The 20,526-nt window shown below is 42.7% G+C and overlaps 1 protein-coding gene across 8 annotated transcripts in view; it reads left to right on the top strand.

The window, feature by feature from the left end:
• Positions 1–13,269, top strand: part of SYBU (syntabulin) — a 100,981-nt gene extending 87,712 nt beyond the window's left edge. For all 8 annotated transcript variants that reach the window (XM_053558903.1, XM_053558906.1, XM_053558904.1 and 5 more), the window contains 4 exons: positions 1,555–1,657; positions 7,286–7,489; positions 9,539–9,688; positions 11,440–13,269. In XM_053558903.1, coding sequence (XP_053414878.1) covers positions 1,555–1,657; positions 7,286–7,489; positions 9,539–9,688; positions 11,440–12,550 — 1,568 coding nt within the window. In that variant the 3' untranslated portion in view covers positions 12,551–13,269. The remainder of the gene's footprint in view (positions 1–1,554; positions 1,658–7,285; positions 7,490–9,538; positions 9,689–11,439) is intronic.
• Positions 13,270–20,526: the final 7,257 nt, after the last annotated feature.

The raw sequence follows: 20,526 nt of genomic DNA, 5'->3' as shown, positions 1-20,526 counted from the left end.
CCACCCCCATCTTACTAGAATTCTGCTGGGAGCCTGGAGTCACTGCTGTCATCTTGCTAATGGGTCATTGATTTCTTTCCAACAAGAGGCTGGACTTCATGTGAGGTCGTCAAACCTGGGGAGTAGATTTTTCTCAGTCTGCCTTGCCATTGCTTGCCTTCCTCGGGGAGGGGACTCTTTGTACCAGCGGGACAGAGTCTGGCTGCATCTTGTGTCTGTGGCATCTTGGCCTGCCAGGGAGATGGTAATGCATAGCTGGTTTATTCAAGAGCCTTGCTTGTTCCGCCACTTCTTCCCACTGCCCTGCCAAGGACAAAGTGTGGCATGGAAGGAGTAGCATAAGGATTTGGTCCCAAGCAGAACTCATCACTCACAAGCCTGAGACAAACCAGCTTCAGTTTCCTCAATAGCAGAATAGTAAGATTAATCTCTTACGGTTGTCAAGATTAAGTGATAAAGAGCTATCACCCTGTATAATGTACGAGATGCGTACAGGGCCTGCGAGCTTGTAGGCATTCAGGGAATAGTCCTTATCATAATCATTAGTGTTCACTGCTCACTAGAAATGCAAGTATTTAGACTTCCCATATTTTCCTCAGCTCTAAATTGTGAGCTAGCTCACACGAATTGTGTTGTAGGAGTTGATTAGTACAGTCAAATAAAGTTGAGTATCTAGATTTATTTTCCAAAAGTACATTGGAATTTCATCTGAAAAAAAAAAAAAATTCCTCTTTTTCTTCTTCCCACTGTTCGATCTTGCCTCTTCTACCCCAGCTCACATCCCCAGGCAATCTATGGGAATATTTCCATTGTTACTCTTTCAGAATTAGGTATGTCTGTTAGAACGAATTTATATGAATTATTCTACCACACAGGATGTTTCCATTATAATTAAATACCCAACTCTAGTCTGTACTCATAATCTTTGTCAACTATTGAACAACCTTAGTCCTAGCCCTTCTCCAAAGCTAAAATTTCAAATTTCAGTGTAATGCACAGGTTCCATGGCCGTCATTATGTTTGGAAATATTAAATTCCTGCTTTTTTGTTCTAGTCTTCATAGAAGAACTGAATCTGCGGTCCGGGAAGGTCAGTAACCAGGTAGACTGCTTCTAACTGGTTGACCGTGTGGGATGTAATATGCCACGTTCAGGCGGGATTACCTGACTACAAAAAGCCCAAAGATAGCTCTCTTAGAAAAACGACTTCTGCGCTGATAAGTATGTGTTTTTGTTTGAAGTTTGGGCAGCACGCAGGTTGTTGAGTGAGAGCCTTCAGCAGGAGAGCCATGCGGTTTCACCCCACTTGGGTCGCTGTGGGTCCTCTGCTGCCGGCCCAGCTGCCCTATGAAACCAGCTGTGTTTATGGAATGACATTGTGTGCTGAGCCTTCTCCCCTCTCCTCCGAGGAAAACGTGGGGAGCCTGGCAGCTCTGGAATCTTGGCACTCGCTAGTTAGTGTGCAAACACGGAGCCAGGGACCGGGAGGCAGAGCCCGGCCAGCGTGCTCTCGGCTTCCTGCCCTCACACTGCTCTCTCCCCCGTTGTTTTTCAGGTAGCGAAGCTGATTTTAGCTCCTCGAGCAGCACGGGCAGCATTTCCGCTCCTGAGGTCCATATGTCTACTGCTGGAAGCAAGAGGTCTTCTTTCTCACGCAAGTAGGCACTGTCTCCTGCTCTGTAACCAAAACACTTCCCAAGGGTGACTTCCCTGTACCTAGGTATCCGTAGAACCACCCAGATTACTGTGCATTCATATTTTGTCATTATTCAGTGAGGTTTTTGTGTTTTGGTTTTTTTTTTTTTTATTGTTGGGGATTCATTGAGGGTACAATAAGCCAGGTTACACTGATTGCATTTGTTAGGTAAAGTCCCTCTTGCAATCATGTCTTGCCCCCATAAAGTATAGTGATTCAAAGTTGCTGTTTTTCCCACCTTACCTACTGTTGTCACATGGCTTGCCTGCTTGTCCACCGTGGCTGACTCGCATCCAGCCCTGGGCCGTGTCCATGCCTCCTCCTCTCCCCTCTCTTTCCCTCACTCTCCTGTGTACTCACCGGTATAATAAGCTACTAGTCTCCACCTCCCACCCGGCCTCCTCTTCATGAATTTATTCTTTCCTCTGGCTAGGCTTCCGTGATACACCTTTGTGAAGGAGGCAGTTATGCTCAGACCACTCCTAGCATTTAACCTGGGAAGCAGTAAAGAAAGTGTAAAGCTCATAGTGTGTGGCTGGCTGTTGCTATGAGACGCCATACCCATGTGGGCTCTGACACCCATCTGCCTTGGTTTAGATGCCACCGTCTATAAGCCACGTGGCTCTGCGCAAGTTGCTGACCTTCTCTATGCCTCAGTTTGCTCATCTGTATAATAGAACCACTCACTTCATAAAGTCTGGGTCAGTGCATAGTAAGCGTTAGTAAATGTTCACCATTGACGTGTTATTTAATTTGAGGGAAAGAAGAACTGTGGGAAATGAGAGCCATGGTTCACATTTAATGGAATGAGTTGTAAGCCCCAGGATTGCCTGCCTGCCACCAATGGCTTTATTGATTCATTCAACAAGTGTTTACCAAGCACCTGTGATAAGGAAACAAAACTTCCTGAAAATTATATTCATCCTAATAGGGCAAGAAAGACAAGAAATAGATAAATAATGTAATAATTTTAATAAACACAGAGGGAAAGGATATAGAGAGTAATGGGGTGTGTGGCGTAGCTTAGATTAGCTTGTCCCAGGGGGCTGCAGTGCTGAGGTGCCCTGAGCAGGACTTGAAGGCCATGGGTGAGCCACAGCACCTGAGGGCATCTCAATTCTTGGCTGTATCAAGTCAATTTGATTGTCCTGGACACAGTATCCTTATTTGGAAAAAGTGGGTTGGACTAAATGATTTTTTTAAGGTCTTTTCTTTTTTTTTTTGGAGAAAAACCATTTAGATTCTAAAAGCTTGCATTTCCAGGACTTGGCAAGCATGTATTTCTTATTTTTCTTGGCTGAAGATTTAGCCAATATTTATAAAGGGACCTGAGACTCCCAGGGTGCAAGTTTATTGTTAAAAATAAAGCTGAAGCCAGACAAATCTGTAACAAAAGATAGAAGTCCACAATAAAAAAGGCACATTGTTCTGTCCTCAAACCCCCTGATAAAGTGCCTCTGGGATTACACGGCATGAATATAAATACTCTGTATAAATCAGATGTAGCTGGCTCTGAGAATAAACCATTCATTTAGCCCAGTGATTTTTTCAACTGGTGTGCCATGGCACACATTTTAGATATGCCTCCAAAATTTTAAGGGCCGTTAATTAAATTATTCTTGAAATAAGTTCAAAGTACAGAAAGTATTTCTTTTTTTTTTTACTCTTCTCTGAGATTTAGAGTCAACATAATTTAAGTATGCCATGGAAGCTTAACTATAGGTTCAAGTGTTCAAGGGGGCGCCTGTGGCTCAAAGGAGTAGGGCGCTAGCCCCATACGCCTGTGGTGGTGGGTTCAAACCCAGCCCCGGCCAAAAAAATGCAAAAAACAAAAAAATAAAAAAAGAAAGAAAGAAATTGCCACCTACCCATGGTACAAGATATCAAAGAACATAGATGAAAAAAAGGAAGACCTCTAGGAGAAGCCAACTGTATTAACTATTTCAAAGAAATTTGTGTTGGTGGTCATGTCAGTCATGCGGAATTACTTAGAGAAAATATTATGGTCTGAAATTCATGGTATCTTTAAGTGATCAAAAATGATAATGAAATAAGTAAAAATAATTATGGGCAAATCAGTTATATGCTTATTCTAGAATGTATTGTAGCTAAGCAATAAAGACTTCATGGTTTAACAAAAATTAATAGATGAAAAATTGACATCAGCAATATTCTATCTATTATTCTCACTTTTTTTTAACGGGCTGGTTCCTCCTGTGGTGAGTGACCTTTCACCAGGGAGAAGGAGCTCCTGGGAGGAAGGCTGGGTGGGAGACACGAGGAACAGGTGGAGTTGGTGAGAATGTTCTCACCAGTGATTTTAGAAATAAAAGTTTAGAGACTTACAAATTACATGGTTTAATAGAAGGCCACCTCTGATGATATTTCTCGGGACTGCTCTTTAATAAACTAAAACCATTATCTATTCAGAAGCAGACAGATCAGAGAGGGAGAACAAAAAAAAAATGCTTGAGATTTAGAGTCAAACTAGACTTGAGGTCAGCCTCCACTATTCATTATTTATGACCCCAAGCCTCAGTTTCCTCTTCAGGAAAATAGGGTAATAATAGCATGTACCTCACTGAGTTAAATGAACTGATAAGTGTGAGTGCTTAATACAGTACCCAGAATTGAGTACAAAGGTCAGTAAATGGGTGTTCTTGTCCGTGATGGTACAAGTAATACTAATACAAAGCTGCTGCTGCTGTCGATTGTAATGGTGGTGATCATGGGGATGGCGATGGTATTTGTCTGCTAGGGCTTCACAGCCAAGGACCACAGTCTGGATGGCCTAAACAACAGAAATGTATTTACTCATAATTCTGGAGGCTGGAAGTCTCAGGTCAAGGTCTTCTGAGGCCCCTCTGCAGGGCTTGTACATGGCTGTCTACACGTTGTCGTCCCTCTATTCGTGTCTGTGTTCAAATTCTCTCTTCTTATAAGGATACCAGTTAAATTGGATTGGGGCCTACTCTAACTGCTTTGTTTGACTTAATTATCTCTTTTTAAAGCCCTGTCTCTAAATGCAGTCACATTCTGAGATACTGGGAGGTAGAGCTGAATTTTAGGAGGGAGCACAGTTCAGCACTAACAACAATTAATGATGATGATGACGATGATGAAGACGACAGTGATAGTATTAGTACCCCAAAGCTGGGGTATAGAAATTCAGCTGGGTTACCCATGGGGTTTCCTTCTTCACTTCTTTCCTATTCCTTTCTGGTCACTGCATCCTGGTATGCAGAAGGGTGCAGGGTCAGCAGCATTTGCTCTACTCTTTGTGGGCTGCATTATTCTCATCCACCAGACCAAGGAGGAAGGTGGCATGCCTGGAATTCCAGCATCTTCTTTGAAAATGCTTTTTATGATCATCCAGGTAGAGTTTACACCCATATATGTTAGCATTGGCACTAAACTAAATGAAAGGAACAGAATGGATCATTCAAGCATGTTTCTTTTTAAAAAGTTAGCAATTACAAACAGTCCAATAATTTATTTTCTAAACAATATTCATAAATCATCTGGAATAAGCGTAGGGTGACTGAAGGTCCTTGCCGAAGGTTAACGTGGAATGGAATTACCCAAGTAAACACCAGGGATAGCTCTTTACATGCATTCCTAACTTTTAATAGTTAATGTGATGATGAGAAATATGGAGGATTAAGAAATAGTCAGTCTGGCTGGTGCCAGACTTAGAAGTGAAGCATGGAAAAGAGAATCCAAGCCAGGGTACATGTTCCTTTCAGCTCCCCAGGAAGTTCTTTCTACCCTGGGCTGCTGAAGTGGGTTTGTCACAAAGCCATCAGCCCATCTGTTCTGTATAATGTGTCCTCAGGAAAAGGAAAGAGAGTCCATTGGAGTGATTTTAAAAGCAAAGAACTTTTAACTCTAGAATTTGGCAATGTCTTATTTATGTGTGATTTGCTAAGGTGAAAGCCAGCTGAAGTTGTATCTGATTTTAAATAAGTAATTATGGTTTTGAAGGCAAGTATACCCACATACATGCACACATTCCCATCCACACACATATCTCATTGACATGTGTTAGTTGGATACAGCTATAATTAAAATTGCAAGGGGGGAGATTATTAAAAGAAGTACTACTACATGAAAGCTATCTTATTCTCTTGTATTTTTTGTAATGTTATCAAGTAATAATCCTGACACAGAACTGTTACCCTGTTTTAGTCATTTCAACATTCTCAGGATGCTTCATTACACTGTAGGTGTCAAATCTCTGGAACTAGATTACCAGTGAAGTCAGAACAAGTTTATCCTATAATAATAGCCTCCAGCTGAGTTGCACTAACGCCTTATGAAATGCACTCACATGCATTCTTAGATTTGTGTGTAATCCACATCCCCGTATGTGAAGTGGCTTCCTTACCTAAGTTCCTAGTAAGTGGCACTGCCAGGGACTCAAACCTGATTTATTTATTCATCAGTCATTTAGGGAGCATCCACCATGTGCCAGAAGGTAGTGGGGGATGCAAAGAACAGGCTGTGTTCCTGTGCCCAAAGATGCCCCAGTGTAGCAGGAAGGACAGTTTAATACCATGTGATAAGAGAAGGAAAACTTCAGAGATGGCTTTTTAGAGTAGGGTTCCTAGCAATCTCCAAGTAGGATAGATCCTGGAATCATCTAGGGGCTTATAAAAGGGAGCAGAACATTCTAGGCAGAGGAAATTCTAAGTTCAAAAACGTTAAAGATGGTTGGAAAGCATGGATCCTTCAAGAAACTAAGTGCTGGACCACAGTGGGATGGAGAATGGGATCATGGGATCAGATGGGGTGGTAGGACTGGGAACCATTGCAAGGACTTTATTCTGAGTAACTACTGATGGGCTTTGAGGAGGGCAGTAATATTCAAATTCCATTTTAGAAAGGCCAGCGGAGCTACAGGCCAGCCTCCTGCGGACGAAGGCAAGGCAAGAGGCAAGGGAACCACAGGTAGTGGGGGAGGGGTCTTACCGCATTTCAGCAGTTAAACAATAAAGGCAGTGTTAAGTTATTGGGGATAAAAATTTAAGTGGTCAAAATTATAGACTTGATACATTTACGTGGGCTCAGTTTATCCTGTTTTTTCCTCCTTTTAAAGGGAACTCCCTTATTTCCATCTTCCAAATGAGCCACCTTAAATTTTCTTAACCTAACATGAACCAAAGCCAAATACTGCTAAGCTGAAACAGGTGTACTGGAACAAAAATCACATCTTCAAAACAGCCTCCAAAGTAAACCTAAGCCAAATCAACATTTCACATTGTGTATGTTCTTAGCACACAATTGGGTTTAATCCAAAACAAGCTCTATGGTCAGAAACTATAAGAACAACAGAGGGAGAGGTTGCTTATGCATATGACACACAGAGAGAAAATACTGGATAGGTGGGAAGAAGGTGGCTCTCGAGTAGAGTTGCACTAATAATTATAATAGCAATAAGATACTAGATAGTCTGCATTAATGTATTGCTCCTTTCAGCTCTGTAGGTTGGATTTCCTTAGTAGCAACTAGCTTCAAGAAGAAGTCAGGTGTGAGCAGTTGCCCATCTCTAGCCCCAAGGATTTTAACATTTTTCATGCTTTGCTCCCAGTCGAGGTCCCCACGGGCGGAGTAATGGAACTTCGTCACACAAGTCTGGCAGCAGCCCACCATCTCCACGGGAGAAGGACCTTCTGTCCATGTTGTGCAGGAATCAGCTGAGCCCCGTTAACATCCACCCCAGTTATGCACCTTCTTCTCCAAGTAGTAGCAACTCAGGCTCCTACAAAGGAAGTGACTGCAGCCCAATCATGAGGTGAGTCCTGTTCACCTCCTAATCTTAGTTCATCCTATTTGATAAGCTTTTCTTATCTCCACAAATGGCCTGGTGGACAAGCTCAAGCCTGTAATCCTAGCACTGGGAGGCTGAGGCAGGAGGATCATTTGAGCTCAGATTGAGACCAGCCTGAACAAGAGCAAGACCAAGATCCTATCTCTACTAAAAACAAAAATTATCCGGGTATTGTGGTGGGCACCAGTAGTCTCAGCTACTCAGGAGGCTGGGGCAGGATTGCCTGAGCCCAGGAGTTTGAGGTTGCTGTGGGCTAGGAGGACACTGCTGCACTCTCATTGGAGCAACAGAGTGAGACTCTGTCCCAAAGAAAGAGAAAAAGAAATAAAAAAATGTATTACAGCTCTTGATCTCCTGCCTTACTCTGCAACAAGACACTTTATTTTCCTTTCCCACACTCAGCTAATCCTTCCCAGGCTGGTACGGAAAGGGCACAGGCTACAGTTTTTAATAAGGTGCGGAGTTCAGGCAGTTTCTGGGCAGGTAGGGAAAATGGCACAATGGCAGTAGGAGAGACCTACTGGTTTCCCTGAGAACAAGGAATAGTTTTACATATGCTCAGTTATCCAGGCATCCAAAGACTCATCGAGTCCCAGGAACTGTGCTCAGTACTGGAGAGAGAGCAGTGAGTAAAGGAGAATGCTCCTGTGCTCACTGCTCAGGAGAAAGGGAGACATTAGCCATCTAATGATAAAAACATGTTACAATTACCCTGTGGGCACTTGTTGCTTATGAGTTGCTGAAAGGTAGAAGAGGGGTTTAGCAGTCTGCAGGGATCGGAAGAGGCCTCCCTGAGGGAGTGAAAGGAAGTGAGATCTGAAGGGCAGCAGGGAGTTAATAGAATGGCGTGGGTGGGTGCAGAACAGAACGAAGGAATTGCACATCCCAGGGGGCCAGGACAGGAGTCCTGGAGGGTGGGAACTGGACACTGGACACCTCAGGGAGCCGGCTGAGCACAGGGGTGGGGATTGGGCCCAAAGTTAGGAAGGAGCTGGCAGCCCTCCTCTTTCTGTCTTCTTCCTCCTGGGACTCCCTCCAGCTCTCCAAAGTCAGCTCTCTTACACCAGGGATGCCTAGCTCCCAGCCAGGCCTGAGCGGGGCCAAGATTCCAGCCAGGGCTGCTTTACAAAACACTGAGCTCCTCTTTGCAAAACACCCTAGTAAGAGTGGATGGAGTAGAGGAAGGAACTTGTTCCCTCTAGAAGAAGGAACTTTCCATTTCCACCAAATCAGCACGCTCACGTCAGGGATGGGTATCAGAACAATTGAATTCATCTAGTAACAATCAGGATCTTTAGGCAGCAACGTGCTGTGTGGAAAGTTGGGTCATCTCGCTTCCTTTCATCCCTCCCACTGTTCCCACTCATTGTCCTGCCTGTTACCCTGGCTGACAGCTCAGCCTGTAGACAATTGTGTATTATTTTATATGAGAACGTTCCTAAACTGTAGAAAACCTTCCTTCTCTACCATCCCCACCCTTTTTACAAACACACACCCCTCAGCCTTCCATGTCATGAACACGCCCAAGGTAGACAAGTGTAATACAGTTTACCTTCTGAAGGGAGGTCACTAGTTACTGGGGTTTAAGACCCAGCCCACAGCTGCCATTCTTTCTCAAGCTGTTAGTTGTGTATCTTGTTAATAGTTTAGGCAGCTACAACAAAGTACCATAGACTTTGGTCCAACTCCTGAACACCATAGAATAAATACTATAGACTTAAGTCTAAGATCAGGGCACTGGCCTGGTCTGGTTCTGGGCGAGGCTTTCTTCTGGGATGTGGACTGCTAAGTTCTTACTGTACTCCTAAGGTAGAAAGAAAAGCTCTCCAGGGTTTCTTGGACAAGGGCACTAACCCATTTATGAGGTCTCTACTCTTAGTACCTAATCACCACCCAGAGGTCCTACCTTCTTGGGAATAGGGAACACAGTCTGTAACATTGTGTGTTACTTTACTTTGTATAGAAAAGGAAACAGGGTGAAACAGTAACATATCCCGACTGGGATTGTTTCAGGCGCTCAGGAAGGTATACGTCTTGTGGGGAAAATCATGGTGTCAGACCCCCGAATCCAGAGCAGTATTTGACTCCTCTGCAGCAGAAAGAGGTTACCGTGAGACACCTCAAGACCAAGCTGAAGGAATCAGAGCGCCGACTTCATGAGAGGTGAGCCTGCATGCCTTGCTCAGTATGGTTTATGACAGTTTATTTTCTATAAAATGAAATGGGAACCCAAACTATAGGAAAATAGAAAAGAAAAAAAAAAGATTTCATTTGAATGGCGCCATTTCATAACCCTGTGATATGGCTATTTCAGGAGTTCACAGGGCCCTATGCATTAGAGGGAACCTCGGCTCTCTCTGTGTGCATGCAGCTTTGACGTGAAGAATGGGGTGTGTGCATGACTATTTTTAAATGGCAGAAACACTTGCAGGAACAAACTTACTCTTGCAGCAGAATAGGTCACACACAATGGGCCAATTAAAACCCTGTTGATCTCTGTGCCAGAGTGGCTATCTGCCTGCATTGTGATTCCTGAAAGCTATTTCTGTGCTGAAGGAAGAGTTTTGTTATTCTTGGCCAAGTGTTAAGAGTTAAAAGAATAAATAAACAAAAAAGCCCACGTGTAAGAGATCTTAACTCAGATAGAAGACCTTTAGCATTTTAGGGGCAGGCCAGTTTTTCTGCTTGATGGTCTCCTCTGGAACATTTTGGGACAGTCTAGAAGAGCTCTGATGAGGGCAGCTGTGAGCTCATGGTGAGGGCCATTTGCATTTTCTGGGAGCTGAGGTCTGATTAAGCCCATGGCTACCTGATCAGCCCAAACCTCCTCCTTTATGGATATGGAGAAGACCTGGGGACTTTGGTTGATAAAACCACGGGCAGATTAGATTGCAGGCTGCGAGGAGGGACATTCTCCATCTTCCATGTTGATTTGGTTCTTTAACTACCTGAAAGAGGCATGGGATTCAAACTCATCTCTGGGATGAGTCAGATCCCACTTTCTGGAATGTTTAGTTTATAACCTGAAAACACCATGGGAGGACTTGAGCATTCAAAGCAGGGAGCAGTGGGAAAGCAACAAAACGTGAGGAAAAATTCAAGTCCAAACTTAAAAACGCAATGCTAACATGACTTTATATAGTATGAGAATCCTGACTACCTGGTCTTCAGATACCCTGAGGACACCAACTGTGAAGAAATTATATAGAAGCACAAGTTTCTTGACAAAGATCTTGAAATAGCTTCCTGTGAAGGATCTAAAAAGTGGGATAGCTTCTCCTCAGTGTAGGATGAATTCAATGTTATCTTACTCGAAAAGAGATAGAATAAGCAGATTTTCACAAAGTCATTGCCCCAAGCAGAATTTTATGACTTAAAAAAATGTTTAATTACCATTGGGATAAAAGAAGAACAGTTTTTCAAGGGTAAAACTTCTCAGTCCACATTTTACCTTTATTTAATAGGTAATTAAAAGTTAAGTGAGCCTTTTTCCCCTCAGAACTGTATACATTCAGAACAGGAAGTTTATGGAGATAAAAGCAACTCTAAAATATGTTTCAAATAAAAATAAAGTATCTGTAAAATGAAATAAAATATCTCTAAAAGATAAAAGACACTCTAAAGTGTTTCAATAATAAAATTTCAAATGTTATATATTGAGCAGAAGATAATGCTTACAATGTACTGAGTACTCAAAAGAAAAAGGAAATGATAGCTGTTTTTAATCTGAATCTGATTACTGTTATTACTTTAGCCATTTTACAATTAAAGGAAGAAATTCATGGCTAATACCTGCCAAAGAAAAAATTTCCAAAACTGATTTAGCTTCTGTCCTCTTGGCTGTGTGACTGAATAGCTTGTCGCCTGGTTCAAACTTGACCTTTAGTTTTAACCATGCTTGTCTCCCACTCTAGGGAGACTGAAATTGTGGAGCTGAAGTCCCAGCTGGCCCGAATGCGGGAAGACTGGATTGAAGAAGAATGCCACCGGGTGGAGGCCCAGTTGGCACTCAAAGAAGCCAGGAAAGAGATTAAACAGCTCAAGCAGGTCATTGAAACCATGAGGAGCAGCTTGGCTGATAAAGATAAAGGCATTCAGAAATATTTCGTGGATATCAACATTCAAAACAAGAAGTTGGAGTCTCTGCTTCAGAGCATGGAGATGGCGCACAGTGGCTCTCTGAGGGATGAACTGTGCTTGGACTTCCCATGCGATTCCCCAGAGAAAAGCTTAACCCTGAATCCGCCTCTTGGCAAGGTGGCAGATGGCTTATCACCGGAAAAGCAGGTCCTGGAGGAAGGGGCTGAGAGAGAGCTGTTGGTGGCAGATAGCGTGGCAGATAGCGCAGCCCTCAGCACAGACCTCTTGGATGAGATGGTGACAGTGACCGCCCTGCAGTCTGGTGACCTGGAGCTTGTCGGTTCCACCCCCGAGGCTGAAGTCCTGGAGCCGCCCCCCACGGTGTGTGGCGAGGCCAGCAGCGTGGCAGCGGAGCGGGCGGTGCAGACCGACGTGGTGCCCTACAGCCCGGCCGTCTTGGAGTTCATTCAGAACATGCTGCAGCTCCGGGATCCTTGTCCCTCCAGCTCCGCATCCCCTGACGAGGCTGGGCCTGACTCCAACGAGAGCTTCCTAGAGTCCCTCTCCGCCTTAGTGGTCGATTTGACGCCGAGAAATCCCAACTCGGCCATCCTTCTGTCTCCCGTGGAGACCCCGTCCGCCCCGGCCGACGTGGACGCCCCCGCCAACCGCCTCATGAGAGAGCTGGACTTCGCAGCCTGCGCGGAAGAAAGGCTGGACGGGGTCACCCCGCTGTCTCGGGGCGGCGCCAGGCGGTACTGGAGCCGCAGTTTCCTGGTGGATCTCCTGGCTGTGGCTGTCCCCGTGGTCCCCACCGTTCTGTGGGTGTTCAGTACTCAGAGGGGGGGGACGGATCCCGTCTATAACATCGGAGCCTTGCTGCGAGGCTGCTGTGTGGTCGCGCTGCACTCGCTCCGCCGCGCCGCCTTCCATATCCAAACTTAGCTAGGAGTCGCCGTGCCCGTGTGCCAATTTGTCCCGTGTGGGTTGTGCCAGGCGTAGGAGGTCGTGGCGGTCTCTCTTCTGTCGTTTTGCTCCTCGGTATTTGATTTGCACTATATTTCATTGAAGCCTCTTCCCTGTTTAAAACTGGAGGTATCTTCAAAGGCATGGAGGCCCGGTTCCAGTCCGTGTCGCACCAGTCTGGTTATAGGAAGCATGCTCGTGACCCTGCCGTGTCGCCCGAGGTACCGTTCTTATCCTAGTGGTTCAGGAAGAGAAAATGCAAAGTTTGCACTTTCAAGACAGCTTCTGTAAGGCTGGCATGTTATCTCCTTGCTTTGCTTTGTGCCCTTTAAAAACGTGTAATTGTTCAGCATTCCAATGGTCTTGTGCATAGCAGGGGACTGCAACCAAAAATAAAAATATATTTGTGTAACTGGTTGGAAGAAGTCCTGAATAGCTCTTTAGTGTCTTACGTGGGGTTGATAAAGTTTGAGTGTTTGCAATTTTTTACTAAATGTGTAGCTCTGAAGTCTTAAATGGCTTGTTTGTTCTTGAACTTGTTAATTGATGAAACTGTAAGTTTACATTGTACTAACTTATTTTGGGCCTATGATATAGAGTGTTTTATTGGAGATTGTTTGTAACCACACACTTTAGCATGATGAAAATAAAGATTAGTGTTTCCAGCTAAATAAATGTTTATCCTCCTGTAAGATAATGTCTGTGAGTTTACTTCTATATGTAACAAAGAGTAAATGAACAGCAGAAAATGAAGACTATCTTCACTGATAAGGGCCTGTAAAGATGGAATTAAGAAATGAGAGATTTCTCATGTAAATTTCAAAGGTAATTGGTGGGATCACACCTGTGGTGCATCTTACAAGGGTACATGTGGAATTTACTAAATGTAGAATATAAACATCTTAACACAGTATCTAAGAAAATGCCGTGAAGGCTATGTTAACCAGTTTGATGAAAGTATTTCAAATTGTATATAAAAACAGCACATTGTATCCCATGATTGCATTAATGTACACATCTGATTTAATAATTAAAAAAAAAGAAATGAGAAAGACAGAAAAATAATTGTTAAGGAAAGATGGGGATTTCTTACAGTGATATAAAAAGCATCATTTCTAAGTAATAATAGCTTTGATTATTTACTTTTAAGGGACTGACATTTATCAACATGTTTATTCAGTAAGCACGTGTGGAGGGTTTTCAGGAAAGGTGGGCTAATTTTTAAGCACATGAGGGAGAAATCGGTAGAGATATATGCCCTTCTTCCCTGGGAATGATAGAGTAGAGGTGAGTGGCCGGGGAGGGGGGGGGGCGGGGAGAGAAAGGATGATATCTGATCTACATTCATTTATTCCTTACACCAACCTTAGAAGGTGGTTATTCTCTTTGGTGGATAAGGGTGCTAAACCTCAAAGAGGAAGATTGTGTGGGATCTCCAAGTTTATCACCACAGGCAGGATTTTACCACATAAAGGGAAGAGACCTAGAGAATATCTTAAGTTCTCACCCAGAAGCTCTTCTTACTGTATCTTGGTTATGACCCATTAGCTCTATGAGGGCAAGGATAGGGTTTCTGTTTTGCTCAGAGATGTAGGTCAAGAACTTAGACCTACATCTTACCTGACCCATGATAGGAGGTTTAAAAATATTTGTTGAATGGATTAATCCAGCAAATGCTTATTGCGTTCTCACAAGCTAACTAGGCATTTCACTGGATGGGTCACAAAGAGGGAAGGAAACAGAGGAGGTTTCTGCCCTGGAGGAACTTACATCCTGTGTGTGTGAAAGACGGAACATGCCGATGAACGAGCAAGATGGTTTCATTTAGTGGTAAGTACTTCGAAGGCAATGAACAAGGTATTTAGACCAAGAGTGACAAGGGCGAAGATAAGGAAACACGTGTCTAAAGAAATAACATTGGTGCCAATGGATGAAAAGAGCTAATCATGACTATATGGGTAACAGGTTGCCAAGGACAACTTGCAGAGACTCTGAGGGAGAAGAGGGTTCAGCAGGTGATGATGGGAGCACTGATGAGCTTTAACACTTTACACAAGTATGATCTTGTCTCCTCTCCTTTTCTAACTATGGCTGCTAGATGCAGTGTGTACTGTAGGTAGGTATGAATGAAAACAGGAAAACCAATTATGGACACTAATTATAGTCTAGAGGGGAGATTATGGTGGTTTGTCTTTGGCTGAGAATGGAAAGAGTTCAAGAGAAACAAGTTTGGGAAAACAATCAAAATCTTTATTAAAATATTTATGTGGAGATGAATACATACATGAATACATACATGAATGTGAAATCAAGGGCACTGTCAGGGCTAGAGTTACAAAATCTGAGTTGTTCAGCATTCACATTTCTATTTAAAACCATGGGAACATCCTAATCTGGAAACTATCATAAATTCTTATTCGGAAACTCTTCTTCCATTGCACTTTTTTACTTAATGGTGTCTTGGTCATCACCCATCTTTCCTGCCAAAATATTACCTCCAGGAGGCAGAGATTGGTTTTCTGTCTTGCTCACAGATGTATGTCAAGAACATAACAGTACCTGACACTGTTTAAGGAGGTTTAAAAATAGTTGAGTGAATTCATTCAGCAAATGCTTATTGGGAACAGGTGAGATTATCCAGAAAGAGTGTAAAGAAGAAAAGCCAAAAACTAAGCCCCATGGAAGAGAGTGAGTGATTCAGGAGGAGTGGAGTGGTTAACTACTGAAATCGTACCAAGAGATCGAATAACAGGAGGACAGTTAGCATACTTGTAGCCATTGGCTTTGACATTATCAAGGTCATTTTCTTTGGAGAAATGAGGATGGATGCCAGACTTGAGCAGATTGAAGTGTGAACAGAAGAGAGAAAGTAGAAATAAATGTATGCAGGTAATTCCTTAAGTTTTGCTGCGAAGGAGAGGGGAGAAGTGGTTGGTAGTTACACAGAGATAGGAGGTCAAGGCTGTGTTTTATTTCTCAATATTGAGAGGAGATAGAACATGTTTGCTTTTGTGACTGAGCCAATGAAAATAAAGATACTGATGACATAGGTGAGAAAGGATTAATTGAAGAAAGGAAGTCCTTGAGAAGATGAGGAAAGGGAAGATCTGGGGCACCAGGATGTATGTGTGGAGAGAGGTGGTTTGTGCCTGAGAGGACATTTCTGTTGGAATACACACATGCCTTGGGCACACACATTTGTTCTCAGCACACATCTTTCATCTCTAGTCACCAGTAGAAGGCTTTGGCTAAAATGAAAAGGAAATGATTTCTAGAGGAGAATAATGGAAACGTCCCCAAATAATGCTGACTCAAGTCCCTTCCTGTAGGGCGGTCACACCAACACCTAGATACTGCTATCTTTTTTAAGGTCCCTTCTCGTATTTATTTTTAGTCTTTGCTAAAAATATTTTTATATTAAAAAATTATGTCTGTTTTTGGAATCTGCTTGTTGCTACAGAAACAAATAGAATCATACAACTCAGCGTTGTTCTTCATCAATACAAGATGAACAGAAAGGATGGGATGTGGTTAGAATGACTTCTCCATGCCCCGCAAATATTGATGTTGATTATCAAATTGGAGGCAGCTGATCACCAATTGCAACCTGTTACATTGTCTCAATGTCTTGTATCCTTTACATAAACCAGAAGATTCAAACAGTAACTAAGGAAGACACTGGATGCCACTGTCCTACCCGCACTGGAACAAATTTGCACAAAGGTTAAAAAACAATCCAGGACTACCGAGGGCCATAAAGTGAGACTCTGTCTCTACAAAAAAAAAAAAAACAATCCAGGAAATCCTGGAGCTTTTATCCTTTTTTCTTTTCCTCTTCTTGCCCCTCCCCCTCCTCTTTCAGGGTTGCAGCATGTATATAGTCTGTGGAAAATTACTGCTTTTATTCCGAACAAAGTCTCTCACAAATGAGTCCCTTGGAGTAAATAAAGGATGAAACATGCTTGCCGTTCGGAAGCCCAAGGCGTTGGTTGGTTTGGGGAACAGGATGATCTGATCCCATAGAAAGAAGTGCCTCACAGTTGTTTTCAGTAATTTGGGGCCTATGATATACACACAGGCAGGAAAACGGGAAAAAAAGAACAATTCCTCTCTATTGAACAAATTGCTGTTCCGTCAAAGCAAATGTTAAACATTTCCTACAGTTATGTGTGCAGACATTCCAAATGACAAGAAAAGATTTTTCCCAAAGGGATATGTTGACCTTTCCAAGTTACACTGTTCAGAAAAGGGGGGGAAATGCGATGTGTTCAGATGCCAAGTGTTTCTGACATTTGTGGCAGAAGAGAAAGGAAGTCTATGATTTGTATTCATCATTGGCCCTAAGTAGAACTTGAGTCTGACATGTTTTCCTCTGGAGGGTTTTTCACTTTAAACGGTTTGGGGTAGTTTCCTACTTCCATTTTGTATCAGTGAGCACTTTTATAACATTTTATTTATTCCCCTTGTTGGCAAGCAAAATGTGCAAAATGAGCCAGTAATCTAGGAAATTCACACTCACAGTTAATAGCATTCAGATTTTGAAAGAATATCACAAACTCCCAATTGTTTAAAAACAGAAGTCCAATCGGAATAAAACAGGTATATATGAGGTAATTATTTTTAAACCACCAGATGATATGCTCTGCTGTGACCACTGATTTTTCTTATAATCATAATGATCTTTTTAAGCAATGGTTATAACAATAATTCTAAAGAATTTTAAAATTCAGAAAAGATTTGAGGGCTACTCAATACTCTTGTTAAAAGATTGGAATATTTAAGTAGCATTCAAATTTGTTACAAGATGTACATCTTTAAAAATACTGTAAGTTGACCACCCAAGGGACTATAACACACTGGTCAACATAGGGAGGTGGTCAACATAAGTAACGAGGCCTACTGCACTGATATATACATGTATATATGGTACATGTCCAGTCTATGAAAGTTAGGTTAACTTGAGGTGCTCAAAGTAGGTCAACTATGGAGGTTCTATGATATTTTAAACATAAAAAACTCAATATATAAAACACATACACGTAAAGTTTTTGACATAGAGACACCAGGCTGGGAGCTGTGCCATTTGCCACCCCAACACCCATCGTGGTGGTCCTAGTATCAACTCTGAGAACAGCTTGCAAGTCATTTCATGATATACCAGATTCCTTGAAAACTGCCAGTGCATGTAAGATCTCAGGTATGAAAACTGTCAATTAATTGGAATAGTATTCTGTTTAATGCTGAAGATCCAATTCTCTATTCCTCTAATAAATGAATACTTAATGGAATTGTTTTCTAACCCTTTCTCACAAAATTTTGTTAGCTCTGTTGGTTTACCTGTGAAGAGAACTCATTATGTCTTACTCAGAGTAAAGAAGCCAGATCAGCATCTGGGACTATGGTGATCTGAAACAACAATGTTAAACTGACAGTCCAGACTCTTCCTGTGAATGTTAAAAGTAGGCATCATGGCTTTTCTAATTTGATGATACAGTAAGAAACTGCCCTCTTCTTCCCTGCAATCAAAATGCTCACAGAATTTGAAATGGTCTGTCCATCTCACTTTCTACAGGAAACAATAGGTGCTGGCATTTTAAACTGACCTTTAATTCTTCTGAACCAGCACATTATTTCTAGCTCATTGGCTGTACAGACAAAATGAAAAATGAAAAGTTGTAATAACTATCACATCTCCCAATGAAAACTACACGGAAAAGTTGAAAATGATCATGCATGTACTACTTTACCCCATAAGGGCTCCTTCTAATCAAGACAGATTAGACAATTATGCAGTTCAGATGCACTGCAGAGCTCACAAGGGAATAAAAGCAGTTGTGTTTTCCTGTGCTTTAAACTTAAGTGTGACAACTTAAATATATCTATATCCTTCTGTATGTCTTACTTCACTTAGCACTGCAGTAAAATCTGAGTTTATTTTGAGGCCCATATAGCCAGTGATGGTGTTATATTTCTTCATAAAATAGGTAAGTACTGCTTTTATTCAGGATTAGTTAACAGGTTTGGAAATGACATTGTAGTATAAGGATTCAAATTGTTTGCGTATTTTACCACATGAAACTAATATGGTCAGTAGTTAATATCTTATAATCAGCCCTAATTGGCCTAAGAATATGTCAGCATACTACAGTTAGTAGTATGTCAGCACACTACTAACTCAAAGTATGTTCTTTTGAATTTTCAGTGCAAGGAGATGAGGTTTTTGTTCTGTGCCATTCACTCTCAACCAAACCATAAAGACACGCATTGATAACTAGATAAAGTTAGGGACAGTTTATAGCACGATGGTCATTGTGGCCTTGACCTGATTAGAATTATGACCCAATCAAGTTGAATTAATTGACGTATTTTTGCAAGACACAGAAAAATACAACTGCTTTTATTACTTCCTGAGGCTCTGCAATGCATCTGAACTGCATACTTGCCTAATCTGTTTTAATAGAAAGAGCCCTGATAGTGTAAGGTAATACTGGGGTGATCATTTTTAACCTCTCCATATACTGGTTTTAGTGAGAGATGTGAGAATTATTACGACTTTTCATTTTTCCTTTTTTTGGTACAAATACATAATTATGTGGCATTTACATTCAATTACATTGTCATTTATGTGAAGGTAAAAACAGGGCTAATTTTCTTCATATTTATTAAATAAACTCCTAGAACATACAAATGGGTAATATCTACTATAATTTGAAACACCATATTCATTGAGTTAAGAACCAAAGAGGAATTTCTCAAGGCTTTTTGGCAGCTCAGAGTTTCATCGAGAGGACTTAACAAAATAAATCACAGTCCACATAGAACATTGATTAGCCATGAATATAACCCGATTTCAAAGCTTGCTAGTTTCCTTTCCATTAATGAAGCACACAACTGACTTTCTAAGCTTTGGTTTCCTTAAATGTGAAATAGCCATACTATCATATTTTGCTGTGTAAAATGCACTCTCATGTTTAATGCACACCCACATTTTTGGCCTAAACTTTCAGGGAAAAAAAAATCTTTCATTTTAATTTTTTAAAGGAAGGCAGAAGTTGCCACGCAGTGGTGCCTCCGTTTCCTATGAGAGGCAGGAGCCAGCTTGCTGTGGAAAAGCAGGGAGCAAGTCCGGGAGAAAGACCTGGGTAACAAGCATCCTAGATGGTTCTACCTACTGGCAAGTTTGGGGAACTATACCAACATCTTAGGGGGCCAGACAAGTCATAGGTTTAAAATTACAATCCACAGGCTCAGGTACCCCAGAGCTGTCATGCTTCGCTGCCAGGTACCCTTGCAGACAGAAACTTCTCAGGGACTGAGGTCCAAGGTCACAACAGCAGGCTACTAGTGTAACAGGGTCTCAGAATCCAGGTCTCCCAGAGCCCAGCTCAGAGGTCTTCCGCCGCATCGCAGTATCCCAGGGGCCTCACAATGTGGAGGGCCTCACAATGTGGCCGGCCACAGCAGAGGTGAGGCAGCCCGGAAAGGGCAGGGATTTTCCACCGGGAGACCAACCCTGGCCCTTCCCACGAGCCTCCTGGGAAACAAGCCCCCTGGGGTTCTCAGCAGAGTGGCTGTGGCCACATTCCCGCTGATAGACATGGAAACAGGATATGAAAGGATGTTGGTGATGAGGGTGGGCTGGGAGGGGACAGTTGGCCAAGGCAGGTGCTCAGGTCCTCGGGACCACGCTCACCTGGCACCTGGGCTCACTCCCGGCTTCTCCACGCAGCTGTCTCCACGCTTTGCGCCCTTGTGAGAGAAGATGCTACTGTGCGACCACTTCTGCGCTCCTTATGCGGAGGTCCCCATGCTAACCGTTGTGTCGCCGTTGGGGGCATACACGCTTCTAAGACGGTGGTGGCGGCAGTGGCAGTGACTGACACATCCCACAGCTGCGGGGCCTGGGCAATGAGGGGGTGGCCAAGGAGGGAGTAACGTGCCGAAAAGAGGGCGAG

This window comes from Nycticebus coucang, chromosome 13 (genome assembly GCF_027406575.1).
Source record: "Nycticebus coucang isolate mNycCou1 chromosome 13, mNycCou1.pri, whole genome shotgun sequence".
Classification (NCBI taxonomy): domain Eukaryota; kingdom Metazoa; phylum Chordata; class Mammalia; order Primates; family Lorisidae; genus Nycticebus; species Nycticebus coucang.
This window is presented reverse-complemented; position numbering and strand designations above follow the sequence as displayed.